Source organism: Plecotus auritus, assembly GCF_963455305.1.
Source record: "Plecotus auritus genome assembly, chromosome: 9".
Classification (NCBI taxonomy): domain Eukaryota; kingdom Metazoa; phylum Chordata; class Mammalia; order Chiroptera; family Vespertilionidae; genus Plecotus; species Plecotus auritus.
In genome coordinates this window covers 150,776,954-150,793,868 of record NC_137783.1, presented here as the reverse complement: position 1 = coordinate 150,793,868, position 16,915 = coordinate 150,776,954, and the positions used below count along the sequence as shown (strand labels likewise).

At 55.3% G+C, this 16,915-nt stretch overlaps 4 protein-coding genes across 7 annotated transcripts; 1 reads left to right on the top strand and 3 right to left on the bottom strand.

The window, feature by feature from the left end:
- Nucleotides 1-2: 2 nt before the first annotated feature.
- On the bottom strand, nt 3-1,498 carry ZNHIT2 (zinc finger HIT-type containing 2). The gene has a single exon (XM_080641094.1). It carries the CDS (start codon nt 1,329-1,331, stop codon nt 117-119), a length of 1,215 nt encoding a protein of 404 aa, XP_080497220.1. The 5' UTR covers nt 1,332-1,498; the 3' UTR covers nt 3-116.
- Nucleotides 1,499-3,885: 2,387 nt separating this feature from the next.
- On the bottom strand, nt 3,886-6,014 carry FAU (FAU ubiquitin like and ribosomal protein S30 fusion). The gene is made up of 5 exons (XM_080641102.1): nt 5,854-6,014; nt 5,523-5,605; nt 5,284-5,428; nt 4,221-4,276; nt 3,886-4,059 (listed from the first exon to the last, which is right to left on the bottom strand). Exons 2-5 carry the CDS (start codon nt 5,595-5,597, stop codon nt 3,934-3,936), a joined length of 402 nt encoding a protein of 133 aa, XP_080497228.1. The 5' UTR covers nt 5,598-5,605; nt 5,854-6,014; the 3' UTR covers nt 3,886-3,933.
- A 42-nt stretch (nt 6,015-6,056) lies between these two features.
- MRPL49 (mitochondrial ribosomal protein L49) lies at nt 6,057-9,741 on the top strand. 3 transcript variants are annotated; one of them, XM_080641101.1, is made up of 5 exons: nt 6,057-6,194; nt 7,224-7,374; nt 8,133-8,257; nt 8,372-8,434; nt 8,956-9,741. In XM_080641101.1, the coding sequence occupies exons 1-5, from the start codon at nt 6,117-6,119 to the stop codon at nt 8,959-8,961; spliced, it is 423 nt and encodes a 140-aa protein (XP_080497227.1). In that variant the 5' UTR covers nt 6,057-6,116; the 3' UTR covers nt 8,962-9,741. The 3 variants fall into 3 exon arrangements, with proteins under 3 accessions (XP_080497227.1, XP_080497226.1, XP_080497225.1); XM_080641100.1 differs by having other exon boundaries at nt 9,511-9,734; XM_080641099.1 differs by having other exon boundaries at nt 8,372-9,728.
- SYVN1 (synoviolin 1) lies at nt 9,644-16,880 on the bottom strand. 2 transcript variants are annotated; one of them, XM_080641098.1, is made up of 16 exons: nt 16,796-16,880; nt 15,830-15,978; nt 15,521-15,613; nt 15,279-15,431; nt 15,089-15,137; nt 14,609-14,712; nt 13,816-13,942; nt 13,621-13,720; nt 13,462-13,527; nt 13,265-13,381; nt 13,005-13,168; nt 12,612-12,740; nt 12,361-12,516; nt 12,092-12,278; nt 10,884-11,035; nt 9,644-10,808 (listed from the first exon to the last, which is right to left on the bottom strand). In XM_080641098.1, the coding sequence occupies exons 2-16, from the start codon at nt 15,959-15,961 to the stop codon at nt 10,702-10,704; spliced, it is 1,836 nt and encodes a 611-aa protein (XP_080497224.1). In that variant the 5' UTR covers nt 15,962-15,978; nt 16,796-16,880; the 3' UTR covers nt 9,644-10,701. The 2 variants fall into 2 exon arrangements, with proteins under 2 accessions (XP_080497224.1, XP_080497223.1); XM_080641097.1 differs by having other exon boundaries at nt 9,646-10,808; nt 12,361-12,513.
- Nucleotides 16,881-16,915: the final 35 nt, after the last annotated feature.

The window sequence follows — 16,915 nt, the reverse complement described above, 5'->3', positions numbered from 1 at the left end:
GAGAGGTCTGTGGGCCCAAGAATCTGGGGAGGGGGGACAACAGCTGTCTCTGAGAAATGGGCACTCCCAACAGGTCAGACCATTCACAGGTTTATTGATGACATGGAGTCCACAGTTCAGCCAGGGAGTTCCTCAATGAGAGTCCTCGGGGCAGGTGGTAGAGGACCTCCCCAAAGCCGCTCCAGCTCCCCAGTGAGGGCTGCCACCTCTTCTGCTGCTACAGTGTGAGCTCGGTGGGCCCTGGCACAGTCCAGAGCCAGGGCTGGGAGGGCCGCCTCATTTTCGTTGGTCCAAGCCATCAGGAACTGGCACTTCTTTCGGGCCCGGTAGAGGCGGTCTCGCACTTCGGTAGCCTCGGCCTGTTTCCGGGCCCGGCCCAGAGTCTGCACCAAGTGCCCCAGTGCTGCCAGCGTGTAGCCCTTCTGGTTGGCAGGGCCCTCGCCCAGCAGGATGCGGGCGGCCTCACGCATGGCACCCCGTGTGCCGAGGGGCCCGGGTGGATGCTCGCCCGCTTCAAGCACGTGAGCTGCGGCCTGCAGGGCTTCTTCTGCAGAGGCAAAGACTTGTTGGGCACCCAGGGCTCCCGAAACGCCGAGCAGCGTGGCACAGAAGTCGGAGAGCAGCGCATCGTCGCCGCCATGATACAGGACAAGAGTGTGTGCGTAGGCGAACAGCACGTTGGGCAGCTGGAAGCGTACGAGCGGCGAGACCCTGCCGCGGCTCAGGCTGGCCAGCGTGGGGATCCGGGTGGGCACGGCGGGCGTGCAGACCCCCGGGGCGTCTCCAAGAACCGCCTCCTCAGCGGCCGGGGACTCCGCGGCAGCGGCATCCTTCACGGGTTCTGGGGGCGCCTTCGCAGGGTCGGGCTCCAGCTCCGCGGCCTCACCGCCCGGGGTATCATCCAGCTCCTCCAGAAGTCGTGGCCGGGTCCCGCTACCCCACCACCACGGCCGCCATGGGGGCAGCAGCCGCCCGGCCTCGCCACGGTTCAGCAGCTGCTCGAAGGCCGCCTTCTCGGCCGGGGCCAGCCGCTCCCAGAGTCCTAAGAGGCCGCCGGGCGCCGGGCCAGGCCTGAGGCCTGCGTCCTGCGGCTCGTCCTCGGTCTCGCGTTGCTGACGCAGCCGGCGGAGGGCGCTGGCTAGGCGGCTGGGAGAGGCACTGCGGCCGCGGAGCTCTCCCAGCACCTGGTCCCGGTAGAAGTCTTCGGCGCAGGTGCCATGCGCCCGGTAGCAGCGCAGCGAGCAGTAGGGCACATTACAGCGGGGGCAGATGTAGCGCGCCGGCTGGGCCTCCGCGGCCGGGCAGAAACCACAGGGCCCGGCCGGTTCCATGGCAACTGGCGCCGCGTGCCACCCGCGAACGCAGAGGCCGCAGCTCGGCAACCTCCGGCGCTCCTCGGTTACTTCCGCCTCTTCGTGGGGCCCACCGAGCGCCTAGTGAAAGCTCCCAGAAGACTCTCGGCAACTTCCGCCCACACTCGGAATCCAACCCCCGCCTTCACGTCGCGGTTGGGCAGGCGCAGGAGGCGGTGGTGAGGCAGGAGCCCGGCCTGCGCAGGGAGAGGTGGGAAGGCGGTACCCGCCACAGCGCGACTGCTTGGCGCTACAACGCGCAGGGGCAGAAGTAGGTCTTTGCCACGCACCTCCTCTGGGCCATTAATTGTGCCGGGTCTCCGCGCTGTGGGGACAGCCATTACACTAGAGGACAAAGGGGAGAGCGTGGAAAGGCCAAGGTGGGGTACCTCGCCTAGACTGGGTGTGTGTTGGCGGCATGTTCCCTCTTCAAAACAAAGCAACATTTAACATCTGCGCTCCTGTTTGATTTCCTCCTCCAAACCTATCGTTCATCCACCTATAAAGTGGACCACATTGAGCAGAGATGCGGCCCTATCACAGTGGAGCTTACAGTTTGTGGTAGAGTGAGGAGTTGGTCCATGGCACCCCTGATAGGAAGCTCTGGTTCTTTAGTCCCTCACCTCTCACATCCAATCCCACCTACCGTCAGTTCTGCCTTCAAAATACCTTGTACTTATTTCATTATCAATCATATATTTCTCTTCCAAGATCTAGATGGGTTTGATGACCTTCAAGTCTGTTTAAAGTGAGTTGAAGAGTGAAGCAGTGAGACAAGTCTGTTCATTTTTTCACATCTCCACCACCACTGGTGCTCGGAGGTCCTTGCCAATCAACTGGATGACATCACCTTCACTTTCTTGCCGGCCCTCCAGAAATCAGCCAGTTGAAATGTTAGGCCACAAGTCAGATCCCATCAGGCCCTTGCTTAAAACCCAGCCCTGCCCTTGATGACTCTCCACTGTACTTGGACCTAAACTCCATGTCTGACTGCAGTTCTTTCCGCTGGAACTTTCACCATCTTACCATCTGATTAGCTCCTTGTTTCAGGTCTTCAGAGACCTTTCCTAGGATAGTATGTGTTTACCCAACCCCCTTCATTACAGTGCCCTACACTTACTTTCTCCACATGAATCTAAATTCCTAGAAGTGAGGGTGCCAGGTCTAACTTCAGAGACAAAAACAGCCAATATATTTGTACTTACTATGTGGCAAGTGCTGATCCAAGCCTTTCTTTAATCCTCACAGCATCAAAAGATGGTAGCAGATGCCCCGGCCAGTGTATACCAGTGGTTAGACCGCCAGCCCTCAGTTCAGAGTCTCTGGTTTGATTTCTGATCAAGGGTACATTGTACCCTGGCTTGGGGTTCATTCCCCAGTCCTGGTTGGGGCAGTTCAGGAGGCAAGCAATTGATGTGTCTCTCTCCCCCCATGCCCTCTCTAAAAATCAATGAACAAAAAATATCCTCGGTGAGAATATTGGCTTCTTCAGAGATAATGGCAGAAATTAGTTTAAAAATATATATGTATTTTGCCTTGGCTGGTTTGGCTCAGTGGATGGAGCGTTGGCCTGCGAACTGAAAGGTCCCAGGTTTGATTCCGGTCAAGGGCACATGCCTGGGTTGCAGGTTTCTCTCTCTTCCTCTCTCTGAAAGCAATAAAAAAAAAAAAGTGTATATGCCCCTTGAGTGTGGCTCTTCCACAAAATACCACGGCCTGGGCGAGTCTATTTTGAAGAAGTGGCATTAGAAGAAGTTTAAAAAATTTGTCTCTCAAAAGAAATTTCAATTGTTGTACTGTTGATATTTGGCTCTGTTGACTGATGAGTTTGCCGACCACTGCCCTATGGGCTTTATTCTAAGCAGCAGCAGGTTCAAAAACCTTAGAATAAACGTGTGGGTATGCATGTGTTGCTAGCGGGAACCTTAAATCAGTTCCAGAGAACTCACCTTTTGGGAACAGTGAACCAACCAGCTGACCAGCCCGAGTTCTGATTAGATTAGCAAGACCAGTCATGCAATCAGAAGCACAAACAAGGTCCCACGGCGCCAATATCATCAGTGGCACTTTCCGAAGCTGGGCAAACTGAATTTCTGCACTGAGCCCCACTAGGCCACAGCTGGTCCAAGTTCAGGAAAAGGCCGGATTGGCATTCCCTGCCATTTTTTTCTCCTAGAACTCCTCCCTTCCATTGCTGCCTCTATAAAACACCCACAGCAATGACTCCTATCTTCTGTTTAAAAGACTAAGAACAAAAACCAAAAAAAAGAAAGGATTTGGGGGAATTATCAAGTTATTTTGAGATCAGAAATTTCCCTAACTCTACATTTGAAGGAAGGACTGGCACCTGTTTTCATGGGAAGCCTTTTCTAGTAGTTTACCACCTCCCTCCCACCCTCTGCCCATCAAGGGCCTCTGCCTCACTTGGCAATACCAAGAAACCAAAGTGAGACCTCACTGCTCTAGTGGACATACCACCAGCCCTAGAAGCCTTCTCTCACCCCGGGGCCCTGCAAACTAAGATGAAACGAGATGACTGGGCTGAGTGGCTTTATTAGAGAAAACCAGATTACAAAGCACTTTAGGAGTTGGCGTTGGGGCCCTTCTTCTTGCCAAAGGTGGGCACAACATTGACAAAACGCCGGTTGTACTGCATCCGTCGCTTGGCCCGACCGGTCTTCTTCTTCTTCTTCTCCTGTTTGGCCACCTGGGAAAAGGGAAGGCTGATCAGACCCTGGCTGACATCTTCCATCTCTTCCCTCAGGTTCATTTCCAGGGAGGGAGAAGACTGGTCAAAAGCCAAGGGTCTTAGCTTATCTGTGATAGTAAAAAACTAAGTCCAAAGACACCAGTAATGCTCTCACTTACCTTGGGGGTCTGACCTCTTACTTTCCCAGCACGGGCCAGAGAACCATGGACTTTACCTGTGGTGGAAAAGGACAGCAAGCGCTTAGGAGAGCAAGAAGGCCCCACCCAGCAGAATTCTTTCTCCCCCAACTCAAGCCTTTAAAGGTGAGCTGGGCTCAACAGGAAATGAGAACAAAATTGCAGTGATTTGACATCTGACCAGGAATGTTAGTCTAGCATGTTCTAGGTTTCACTTTAGGATTTTCTAGCCCCTTGACTTTTAAATAAGAACTGAAAGGGGTCTGGCCTAACCTAATTTTGATGAGGAAACTGGGAAATAGGCAAGGATCTAGTAAGTGACTGAAACAGAACTACACTCTAGTTCAGTCTTCCAGGGACCTCCCAAGAGTTAATTCTGCCAAAGGACACAGGGAGGCAGGGACATGTGTTGGGGGCGGGGAGGGGAAGAGAACAAGCGGGGAGAGGTCAATGGGGGGGGAGGAAGGAGACGTGTAATACTTTCAACAGCAGTTTTTAAAAAATAGATTTTTATTGATTTCAGAGAGGAAGGAAGAGGGAGAGATATAGAAACATCAATGATGAGAGAGAATCATTGACTGGCTGCCTCCTCAATCGAGCCCACAACCCAGGCACATGCCCTTGACTGGAATCAAACCCGGGACCCTTCAGTCCGCAGGCCGATGCTCTATCCACTAAGCCAAATCAGCTAGGGCAACAACAATAAGAATTTTTAAAAAGAGTTAATTCTGCCCTGGCTGGCGTGCTCAGTGGTTAGAGCGCCAAGCCTGCACACAAAAGGGTCACCGGTTCAATTCCCGGTCAAGAGCATGTACCTGGGTTGCAAGTTCCATACTGTGGATGTGTCTTTCTCACATCAACGTTTCTCTCTTTCTCCCCCTCCCCACCTCCCTCCCACTCTCCTGAAAACCAATGGAAAAAATATCAAAACAAACAAAAAGAGTTAATTCTGAGGTAAACGGGAAGAACCACCCTGGATTAAGGACACTGATCTCCACTCATTATGTGCTTACAGGCAGTTCAAAGGACAGTCCTCCCAACTCACCTCCAAGCATGCGGGCGGCTACTTCCAGAGTGGTCAGAGCCTCCACCCCACACTGGCCCAGGGTAGCCTCATCCTCCAGGGGTGTGCCTGCCAGGAGCACGACTTGATCTTCCGGAGCGATGCCCTCCAGAGAGGCTACATGAGCCTACACGCAAAAATGAGGCTCATTAGCGTTCCCGCAGGGAGTGAGGTTCAAGAACACAAGAGTACGATGCCCGAGGTGCACCACGCAGCCTTACCTTGATCTGGGAGACCGTCTCCCGGCCGGTCACCTCGAGGGTGTGTAGCTCCTGGGCGCGGACAAAAAGCTGCATGTCGGCGACTGAGGAAAAGAAATGCTTGTAAGAGAAGTAATACTCGGGGCGAGAGGGCGTCGGGGAATCGGTGGCGGGCCGGGTGCGATCGCAGGTCTCACGTGGGTAAGACAGGGCCGGCCTGCCTGCAAGGGAGGTCGGGTGGAGACAAGAACCCGGCCCACACAGCACCTCTCTTTTTCCCGCGCCCTCTGCCCTCGCAGCCAAACTGCTATGAAGCCCTCCCCCCCGGATTCAGCCATGCCCCCAACTCTACCTGAACTGTGGCCTGTGCCGCTACCGCGAAGATGGAGTCGAGAAAGAGGAAGGAAGAGGAGCGTACACGTCCTAAGCGCTTGCTGCGTCTAACGTCACTGCTGCGCGCCGACCATAACCTCGGCTATTTGTACCGCCCACGGCATCGTAACTCCGCCCCTTGACGCTTCGCGTAGGCGTTCTTTCGGTCTCGCGGGGCGTGAGCAGGAAGCGTGGGACTAGGCGGGTTGCGCGCGCAGAAAGCTGAAGTTGGGGGAGTTCAAGATGGCTGCGGCCGTGTTCCCGGCTTTGCTGCGGCGCTGGAGGATCGGCGTCCAGCCGGGCTGCGCGCTACGGCGGCTGGTGAGAGTACTGAGCATGGAGAGGCGGGCAGAGGGCTGGGTGTGAGGCTCACTCTTATTCCTTTTAGCCCTGCAAATCGCATTCCCATTTGGGCCTTAGTTTTCCCATCTGATCAGGGAGACCTTTTCTGTAGCTGAGATACAAGATTGAGAAGGGAGGTGACAGGACCTGGTGCGCGCTTCGGGGTGTGGGGGTTAGAACCTGATTGGAGGACAACCTCGGTGAGTCAGCACTGGGAGGGGCTACACATCGATTCTCGCTGCCTAACTTTTTGAAGGGGAAACCAACGCGTCCACAGATCGACCCTATCATTGGCGACACTACTGGGAACTTAGAGCTCATGACATACAGGCCACTTCATCCTGCTTCCCTGTTCTCATTGTCACCCCGGCGCCTATCAGGACTCCGTGGTATCTGTCGGGATAAGTGTCCAAAAAGGATCTTAAAGCTGCAGGATGATGGGAGGACAGAATTTGGAGTGTGACTTTAGGGTAGATTGCTGAATGTCTTGATCTTCCTTGGATTAAAAATGGGTGTGATAAAATACGCCGAATTATAAGAATTAAATGAAAACAATACCTGTAGAGCGCTTAGTATATGATGCCTGGCCGTGTGTGTATGAGGCTGAAACCTTCCAGGTAAAGGAGGATCACGTGGGATGAGTGTGAGTGGAAAACTCTCAGGGTTGTTGAAAGTGCCTAACCCAGAACTAGAATATTTCAGTAGAATATTTAAAAGAAACTTTCCATACTGAATTATGCCATATTGCTCAGATTTCCAGTTAATTGTCTTGTTATTTGAGTCCCAGGAGGGACTGAGAGGTAGGAGAGGCAGACCTTCAGAATGCTTGAATTTCTTTTCCAGTCCCACCTGCACCCTGACAAACTGAAGTCTGGTGCTTTTCTATCTCCAGCCATTTATTTATACCATTCTCTCCACCTGTGATGTTTCCTTTCACTACTTACTAAAGTTCTGTTCTGTTGGGTGGGTGGTGAGTACGCTGATGGTTGCTTTTTGTTTTTGCCTCAGAGCCAGACCCAAAAGCCTCCCAATTATCCCAGCTTCGTGGAGTCTGTGGATGAATACCAGTTTGTGGAACGCCTATTACCCCCCACCAGCGTTCCAGAGCCCCCGAAGCATGAACATTATCCTACTCCTAGTGGCTGGCAGCCCCCCAGAGGTGAGCTAGATAATGGGGATGGCTTGAAGGCTACAGGGAAGTACCCCTCCTTGGTGGTTGGCCTGCCCCAGCTGACACTGAACTCAGTGGTTTCAGGACTTGTTTTGAGATCTCACAGGACTAGTACCTGTTTCGTGTTCAAGGAAGGGCCCAGGAATGGAGCCCTGTTTTACGTAACCATCCATCCACACTACTGGTTTAAGGTCTTCCCATGCAGGAAAAGAAGCATAGAGACTTAGGTTCTTGGACTCCTTCTCTCCCCACCCCCACCCCCAGTAATCCATGTACCATAATTGAGAACTCAGCTTGGGAGTTGGGCAGTTCTGGGTCAGCTTCTCCCAACCTCAGTCTCAGTCAAATGGAGATGATCTGCTTGGCACCATAAAGCACTTAGTGCAGAGCCCAGCATGTGGTGGGTGTTCAGTACTTGTAAATCTCCATGCCTTTGTGCCAGAGATTCATTTTAGTCTCCCTGACCCAGAGGAGAAGAGCAAGGATTGGTCCCACAGGGGGACCCGAATATCCAGGGAGGCCTGGCCCTCACTTAATTTCTTCTTGAGCACCTTCTTGAGGCACCTGTCTGGGCTTTGGGCTACTAGTGTCCTGGCTCTAAACTTAGGGAAAGAGCGGGTCTCCTGATTGAAGTCTGGAGGTGGCTTTGCCGTGGACTTCTGCAGACTCTGTGAGGAGAAAGGCCTTGGCTGAGGTGGGATGAAGCCTGGGAAGATTGGGCTTATCACCATCCCTCCCTGTCCCAGATCCTCCACCCAACCTGCCTTACTTTGTGCGGCGCTCTCGGATGCACAACCTCCCTGTCTATACAGACATCACACATGGCAACCGTCAGATGACTGTGATCCGGAAGGTGGAGGGAGACATTTGGGTAAGTGTGTGGGTGGGTCAGGGTCTGATTGTGGTCTTTTCAGGGCTGAAGGGATGGGAGTCCTCTAGAGGTGACGGGTCTCCTGACCAGGCCTGATTTGTCATCTTCCCCCAGGCCCTGCAGAAGGATGTGGAAGATTTTCTGAGCCCACTGCTGGGGAAGACACCTATCACCCAGGTCAATGAGGTGACAGGTACCCTGCGGATCAAGGGCTACTTTGACCAGCAACTAAAAACCTGGCTCTTAGAGAAGGGCTTCTGAGGCCTAGCTGAATAGCCTGCATGACAGCATCCCCCACGGACTGGAGTCCAGGGGACCTCAGGAGGGAGGCGGGTGTTGAAGCAACTAGGATTGGGGTACAGACTAGGGTGAGGGCTTGGGCAAGGTAGAGTGAGGGCTAAAGGGCTTTGGAGCAGACCTTGCTTGCATAAAGGGGAAACAGGACCATCTGCACAGATCCCAGCACTGAGGGAGGGCTATCTTAACATTGGAGACCCACTACAAACAGCTGAGCTAGTGGGGGGCATTAGTTGCTGTCCCCCCTGCCCCTGATTTTGGTCTATTCTTGCTTTTTCTTCATTAGAGCTCCTTGGGTCAGTTATTCAAATTCTGGAGGTTGCTGGCTGCCCCTCTGGTGTTTAGGGGAGGGTAGCACAGGACAGAACCATTGGGAACCTTCCTCCTTCCTTGGTCCTTAGACTTAGCGGCTGCAAACATTCCCAAGCGTCTGGCTAGAGGCTACGGAGAACACAGATGACGGACTTGGGTCCTGGAAGCCTTCAATTACGTGTGCAGTGCTGGGCATGGGGCACAGCATGCCCTTGTCAGCCCGAGCTCACCTTTCCTACCCATGGTGAGGCAGCAGGCGCACTCGCCTCTGCTCTATTCCAGACCAGATTTAGGTCTGATTGGGTTTCCAGCTCAGTAATTAGTGATTCGCTGTAGCTGATTTGCCCACAAGGGGGTGCTTGGGAGCTCTTAGCAGCCCAGCACATGGCATGCTTCCCAACTTGATGACCTGGTATCAAGGCTGGACAGGGGGTTTGCAGGCATGAAGGTGCTGGCCTTTTGCCCCTGCCATCGACACAATGAACCTTCACACTTGTCCTGTAATGAGGGCCATAAACCCACCCCCACCGCAGTATCAGACTGGCTAAGTCAGGGTTCAGAGCCTAGCTCCCTCTGGGCTAAGGCAGGGTACTTAACCTTTTTGGAGCTGTTTTTTATGTAATATGGGTATATCTTCCTAATAGTTTAATGACAATGGGCCCAAGGACAGTGCTGGGTTGTATAAATAAACCCTCATCCCTGAAGATTCCAGGCCACTCTCAAGCCTGCAGCCTGAGCAAGAAAATGGAGCCCAGCTCACTGATGCTGACACCGTATCTACCAATTGTTAATGCAAGCTTTTATTTGGCTGTATATACAATTCAAGCTATTAAAATTTGTACAATATTTACAAATTAAATAATCATCTGAAACTCTCCAGCAACTCACTTAACACAAAACCAAGGGGGAAAAGACAGGGACAGGCAGGCCTTGGCTCCTGTTCCCTACCTGCCCAGAGCCTTTTCTGAACTGGGAAGACCAGGAGTCTGGCACTCCTGCTCCTCTTCCCTGGGGTCAAGCATTCAAATCCAAAGACAAATTTTAAGCCCAAGAAAATACAAGGAAGTTACTCCAATTCTTTAAACTTAAGACACGTTCTGTAAGTTGAGAAGTGGCCTTCCGTAGATCCTGGGGCTTGCAGTGGTTCCGGAGCAGACACACAAGCCCTCAGCCTGGAGTGAGGCTGGGCAGTGGCTGCTGGGTCAGAGCAGAGACAGTCTCACTTCAGACAAGCTACAGGGAGAGGGGCCTCGTAGGCAGTGTCCCTCAGTGCTGCCCTCCTGCTTCTCTGCCCCCAGGCACTCCTTTCCCTGAGTTGTGTGGTTGCCAGTAAGACATGGAAATGTCACAGGGCATAAGGGCCACAAGCCACCACCACGAAGGGCTTCCAGGGAGTTTAGGGTAAAAAATGGACACCAGTACCAGTCTTGGTGGGCCAGGGAGCAAGTTCCTGGCCTGCCCCCAGACCCGTGAGTCCACACTTAGGAACGGGAGCTAATACTGTTCGGCACGGCAGTGTGACTCCACACACGCAAGTGGGGCTCAGAGGGCTTCTTAGAGGCTGTGCTGTTCTGCCTTCATGGCCCCAGCGGAACACAGGGCTGAAGGGTTGGAGAAGGCTGGACCTGACTCAGGATCCCCTGGGCTGCCCAAGGGCTGGAGTCAACTGGGGCCTGAGGCCTCTTTCCACCTGGCCTAGGGGATGCCACCTCCTTTGTCTCAGATGTGGGGGTTACTACTCCCTGGTACAGAGAGGAGCTGGCACTTGGTGGCAGGACATGTTCCAGCAAGGGCTGCTCAAGAGCGTGGGAGCAGGGGCCAGGACTGGAGCAGTGTCAATGGGCAACGGGAGACTCCAACTTCTGCAGGCGGCGGCGGCGGAGCTCTGCTGCATCAGGCTCCCCATCCTCAGGCAGCTCCTCGGTGCCCACTGACTCGGGAGCTGGGGACAGAGAGGTCAGAAGTGGAACACAGAGAAATCCCTTACCCTACCCCCCTGTAGGCTGACCACAATTACCTGGAGGCTTTTCAGGTTCTGGGGCTGGTGGGGAAGCTCCTGGGGATGGGGTGGTGGCCTCAGAGCTGGGGATGCTGGTGGAGGAGGCAGCAGCAGCAACTGTAGGGGCAGTCTCCTCGGTGGGGTTGACTGAGGTGGCAGGCCGGGGGGGCCTAGGAAGAGAAGGGACAAGAGGTAAGCCCAGCTTTGGCATCCTGGTATGACTGGGCAGATTCTCCTGTCCTTGGCAAGCCTTGCAAAATAGAGTCCAGCACTTCCCTAGCCGGTTTGGCTCAGTGGATAGAGGGTCGGCCTGCGGAATGAAGGGTCCCGGGTTCGATTCTGGTCAAGGGCACATGCCTGGGTTGTGGGCTCAATCCCCCGTGGGGGGCATGCAGGAGGCAGCCGATCAATGGTTCTCTCTTATCACTGCTATTTCTATCTCTCCCTCTTCCTGCCTCTCTGAAATCAATAAAAATATATAAAATAAAATAGAGTACAGCATCGACGTGCCTCTGCAGCTCAGTGACCACCAGACACGAGTGAACGCATGCAGGAATTCTTGTGACTACCTCACAGAGTAATTGGAAACCGCTTGCAGGCAGGGACTGCAGGCCTGTTCACTTACACTGCGGAGTCTCCACCCTGGGTACCTCCTAAGGTACCAACTAAGACATCCCACTGAATACAACAGCACTCAGGTCTCGGCTCCCCTCCACTCCTGGGCTGTCATTGTTGGGTGCCAGGCACTTTGTACGTATGACCTGTGAACAGGAATGAGATCCTCTTCCATTCAAATAAGGTAATGGTGGCCACAAAGCACCTGAGTGTTGGCACCAGGACTTGAACGCAAGCCAGGCTGCCTCCCAGTAACTATTTGCCGTCTCAGGTCAGGGACACTGATTCCCAGTCACAGTGTCACCATATGTCAGGAGGGTGCAGGTGATGAACTAAAACACTGAGAATTATTATAAGGAATTTGACTTGAGGAAAAGATAAAGTAACAAGATTCAAAGTCAGCTCTCTAATAACCCACACTTCTACTGCACTGAGATCCAAACAGGCCCTCTGCAGTGGAGGGTAAAAAGGCACCAAGAGGGCCTACAGCCAGGTGACCTGAATCAACAGGTATCTCAGGATGGCCCGAGAAAAAGGGCAAGAACCATCCTGGGAGCCTTCTGGCAGCTCCATGCCTCTGCTGCCCACCCTGGGTCCCTGGGCAGACATACCCCAAGGAGGCGAGCACAGTGAGGTACTGGTTGATCTGCAGCATGGCAGCATCTAGCAGCGTGTGGATGTTGCGCAGGCTCTGCAGCCGAGCCTCCAGGTGCTGCCGCTCGTGGCCTTCCAGAGCCCGCAGCTCCTCTGGGGTCAGCCCAGCAAAGCCGGCAGGGGGCACAGGCATTGGGGGGAAGGCTGGAGAGAGGTAGAGGCTCAGCCTGGGTTGTGGGCCTGACACCCCTCACCCACCAGAACAACCCCGAGAGTCCCTGTTTACCAAAGGGTGGCGGCAGCGGCATACCCATCCAGGGAGGGGGGAAGGGGAAGCCCGGGGTGGGAGCAGCCTCGGAGGTGGGGGCAGAGCCAGGTGCCGGGACAGAGGCAGCAGAAGCAGCTGTGGTTGTGGCTGCTCCACTGGGCCGAGAAAGGGCTGCTGAAGAGCAAGAACAGGAAGTCGGTGAGTGTTGAGGGGCCTGTGCTTCCACTACTCCCGCCCGCCCTGGTTGTCGCAGTACCCAAAAGGCTCACCTGCACTGGTGGATGGAGGGGCCGCAGCCTCTCCTGAGCTGGGGGGAGGTGGAACGGGTGGAAAGGGGCCCATGGGGGGCCACAGCGGGAACATGCCTGGTGGAAAGGGAGGCAGGAGGCCCTGGGGGACTGCAGAGAGAGGACAGGAGGTAATGAGAAAAAGTCCAAATCACAGGCAAGGGGCTGCTTGCTGGGAGCTACGTCCTCTGCTCCTACAGGTCCTCTCTGAGCTCAGCACTGACTACACATGACAGCAACCATCTCTGTCTCCTCCCATGACCCCCCCTCACCACACCCAGACTGAGCTCCTAGTGGGCAGGGACTCTGACTTCCCATACCCAGCCCAAGGCAAGTACTAGACAGTGTCAGATGGCCAAATGAGGGGTCACTCACAGTTGGGGGGCTGGGGCAGGAGTGGTGGGGGATGGGGGGCAGGTGGTGGTCCCTGATCCGCAGGTTCAGGGGGTGGTGGTGATTGGGTTGGCAGCGATGCGCGAAGGACATCCATACGGCAAGTAGGGCAGGTCTGCTGCCGCTGGAACCAGGAGCGCAGGCAGCTGGGGGTCAAGACCAGGCAATGATTCCCAGGTCCCTAGGGACCTGCCCCCCAGAGCCTGTCCCCTGATGCGCAGACTCCCCAGGGCACCTCCCACCTGGTATGGAAAATGTGGTTGCAGGGCAGTTTCTTGGCACCAGTCACCATCTCTTCTCGACAGATGATGCATACATTGTCCATTGCCTGGAGTTCCTCTGGGGTGGCATCTGGGTACCTGGTTAGAACAGGCCAAGGACATGTCAAGACCAGAGCTGAGGAAGAGCTTAGGAGAGCACCTAGGCCAGGCCCACTTACAGTGTGTTCATGTTGCGGATAGCTCGGCGAGACATGATGGCATCTGTCACAGCTTTCTTGAATTGCCTGAAAGGACAGTTTCAGTGAATGTTGGGAGAGGAAGGGGAGGGATCAAATAGGGGTTAGGGATGTGGCAGGGCCCGGCTCAGCTGGGCTCACCTCATGGCCAGGTACATAGGCCGGATGGCAAACAGAGGGAAGGTATGCACCTTGATCATGATGGTCATGAAAGCCAGATAGAGCAGAACCTTGATGAAGCCTGCAGGGAAAGGTGCACAGAGCAGCAGGTCACGGGGCCTGGGAGGCACAGCTCGGGACACTAGTCCAGGTCAGGGGCGGCCCGGGCTCCTTCACCTGTAAACAGCTCTGTGTAGAGCATGTACACGGCCTTATTGTCCCAGGGGTTTTCGCTCTGAAGGTCCACGGAGTGCAGCACGTATTTGATGAAGATGGTGAGCACCATAGTCATCAGGATGGCGTACTGGAGGGGAGAGAGAGGGGGGAGGCATAAGCATGCAGCCCCTGCGTGCTCCAGCCACACTGCCACCCCAGGCCTCTGCACAGCAGGTACAATAGTACAAGCACAGGCTTGGACACAGCCGGGGTCTTCCTAGCCCCTCCACTCACTAGCTGGTCTGACTTTTGGCAACCCATAGACCTCTCTGAACTACAGTTTGCTTGTCTGTAAAATGAAAGAATTAGCTGTTCCTGTATAACAATGTTACTTGGCTATTTAAAAGAGATGCAGGTCAAGTGCTCAGCACAGGGCCTGGCCCGCAATAAGCATTCAACAAAGTGAGCTGTTGTCAATGAACACATTCTTCCTCTGCCAGGGACACACCTCCCCAGTTGTCCATCAAGCTAACTCCTTTTGTCCATCAACAGCCAGCTCTTCTGGCATCAACTTCCAGGAAGCCTTCCCTGAGACCAGGTCAGGATCCTCCTCCACACGTGCCTCTTTCTGTGCCTTCCTTCCCCACTCGCCTAGGAGTGGGTGTGTAGGGAGCTAGGACTGACTGAAGGCTGCTCCTTGGTGGCCCGCATGGGGCTGGCCACAGAGCAGGTGCTCAGTGAAGTTTGTTGGGTTATTCAAGGCACATGCAGTGCCACCTCAGGCTTGTCCTCCCAACTTCCCGAGCCAGTTTACCTCAAAGCCAAACACCAGCTGCACAGAGGCCCCACGGGTCAGGATGCTGTGATAGGCATGGCTGACGAAGAGGAAGTCCAGGATACCCAGGAGGAACATAAGGGCTGTGGGGACCCCCACATGGGGGGTTGGAGGGGTCAGCCCAGGGCCTGGCAGCCATCTCATGCTCTAAGACAGCTCCCACCCTCAAGCCCATAATGGATGGTCCCAGCCTCTAGTCAGGTGGGCACATACCACTGAACCTGGCCCCCTGGGAACTCCAATTCTGCCTAGTGGGGCACTGGGGCAGCCCAAGCTCCAGGTGAGGAGGCAAAGAGCTAAGGGGCCAGGCAGTTGAGAGGCTCTGGAGTGGAACAGGGCAGAGATGATGCAAATTAATTTCCTAAATTATCTTTCCTGTACAGCTGGGCAGCCTGTGCACTAGAGTACAGGTCCTGGTGCCTCTTCCCCCTCCTCTCCCCTCGCGTGGGTCTCACTCACAGACAATGCGGCAGTGAAAGAGCCAGGAGATATTGGGGCTGCGTTCCATCTGAGGCAGAGCAGAGAGGGGTCCTGTCAGGAAGGCTGGGACTCACCCCATACCCCCAACCCAGCCCCCCTCAGTCCACAAGCCTGCCCACTGGCCACTCTCTGGCTCTGTCTGCTCCAGAGAACCCCTGGCCCTACTCACAAAGTCCACACGGTCCTCAGCCAGCCAGTGGAAACACTTGAGGAAGAGGAGGAGAGTGAAGAGCGCAACAAAGCGGGGGCTGAAGTCGTCCCGAAAGACCGTGAAGGCCAGACAAGTCTCAGTGACCGCATACCAGGAACGTTCCAGAAGGTGCTGGGGGTTGGGCAGGGCATGATGTAGAACTCAGACATTCTTCTTGCCCAGCTCCCTGGCCCTCACCTTTGGGGCCACAACCATCTTACCTCCATCTCTGCTGCCCTCAGCTGTCCAAAGAACACCTTGCCCATCACCTTGCCCAAAAGGAAGACAAGAACGAAGGCCTGGATGTACAGGACCTAGGAGTAGAAAGAGGCAATGGTTTGAGGTCACTTTTGGCTTTGCTCTGCCTGACACGCATCATTCAGGAGCACCCCACATCCCCATCACAATTTATTCAAAGTTAGGCAGCTGGTGGCTACCTCACTTCTCCCTTACCTCTAGCCCCGCCTCTGTCTCAAGCAACCTCCTCCTTCCCTCCCAGGGGTTCCTCCCTCCCTGAGCCCTCAACTCACTGCCATGCTGGGGCTGGACTTGGTCAAGTACACCACCGTGGGGTAGAACTGGTGCTTGAGGTAGTAGGCATGAGCCACCACTGCTCCGGTCAGCGCCAGGCTGGCCGCCATCATCACTGCGGTGCGGAACATCGCCCTGGCCTGGACACCTGCATGCGGAAAGGAAAGAGTAACTTGTGTGATGCCCATACGGTGCGATCTAGACAGTGCCTGGAACGCCCAGTCAGTAAAGAGAGAGAAAATAAAAACGCACTCCGCCCTTACAATCATCACATCAAGAATAGCATAGATTCCCCCATTTTACAAACAGAAAACTGAGACTCAAAGTGGTTCATTGATCCCACTGACGCCAGCCCTGGAGCCTGGGTCAGTCTTGTTTCAAATCTAGGGCTCTTTCTGCCTGCCAAGCCGCCGCCCCTAGGGAGGAAGGAGGACAAGCATCAACGCTGGAGGGGGGCGAACTGCTACCACTGACTCTAAAGTGAAGATGACACGGTGGGGTGCAAAAGGCATGACTCTCCAGCCGCGGGAACGTGCGGCCGGGACCGGGAGAAGCCAAGGCGCTGGGGGGCGCAGCCGGGCCGGTGACAGCTCGGCCAGGGTGGGCAGCTCCGACACGCGCCCCGAGGGAGCGGGCGGGTCCGTCAGTCTGGAACCCTGATGCCCCTCAACCCTCGGGGCAGTGTCCACTCGGGGCACCTGAGAAACGGCCGACCGACAGGATGCAGTGGCGAGACAGGAGGGAGCCGGGTCGCCCGCGATCACGCACCTGTAAGCACCAGGAACTGCGAGCGTCGCAGGCGGGCCCGGCCTCACAGAGAGCGGCCGCGCGGGTGCCTGAGGTCTACCGCCAGCTGACAGACCGAAAGCGGGCGGCGGGCTGAGGGGCGCCCGACCCCGGAGACCTCAGGGGAAGGTTCAGGTCCCCACTCCAACCACACCCCGGCCCGACCCCGGCGCACTCACCAGGAGCCCACCGCCGCGAGCCCGCTCAAACCCCGCGACTGCGGAGGCGTCCCGGTTAACAACACTCCTCCACCCCCTGCGAGCCGGAACTTCGAGGGTGAGACACCTCACTTCCGGAAG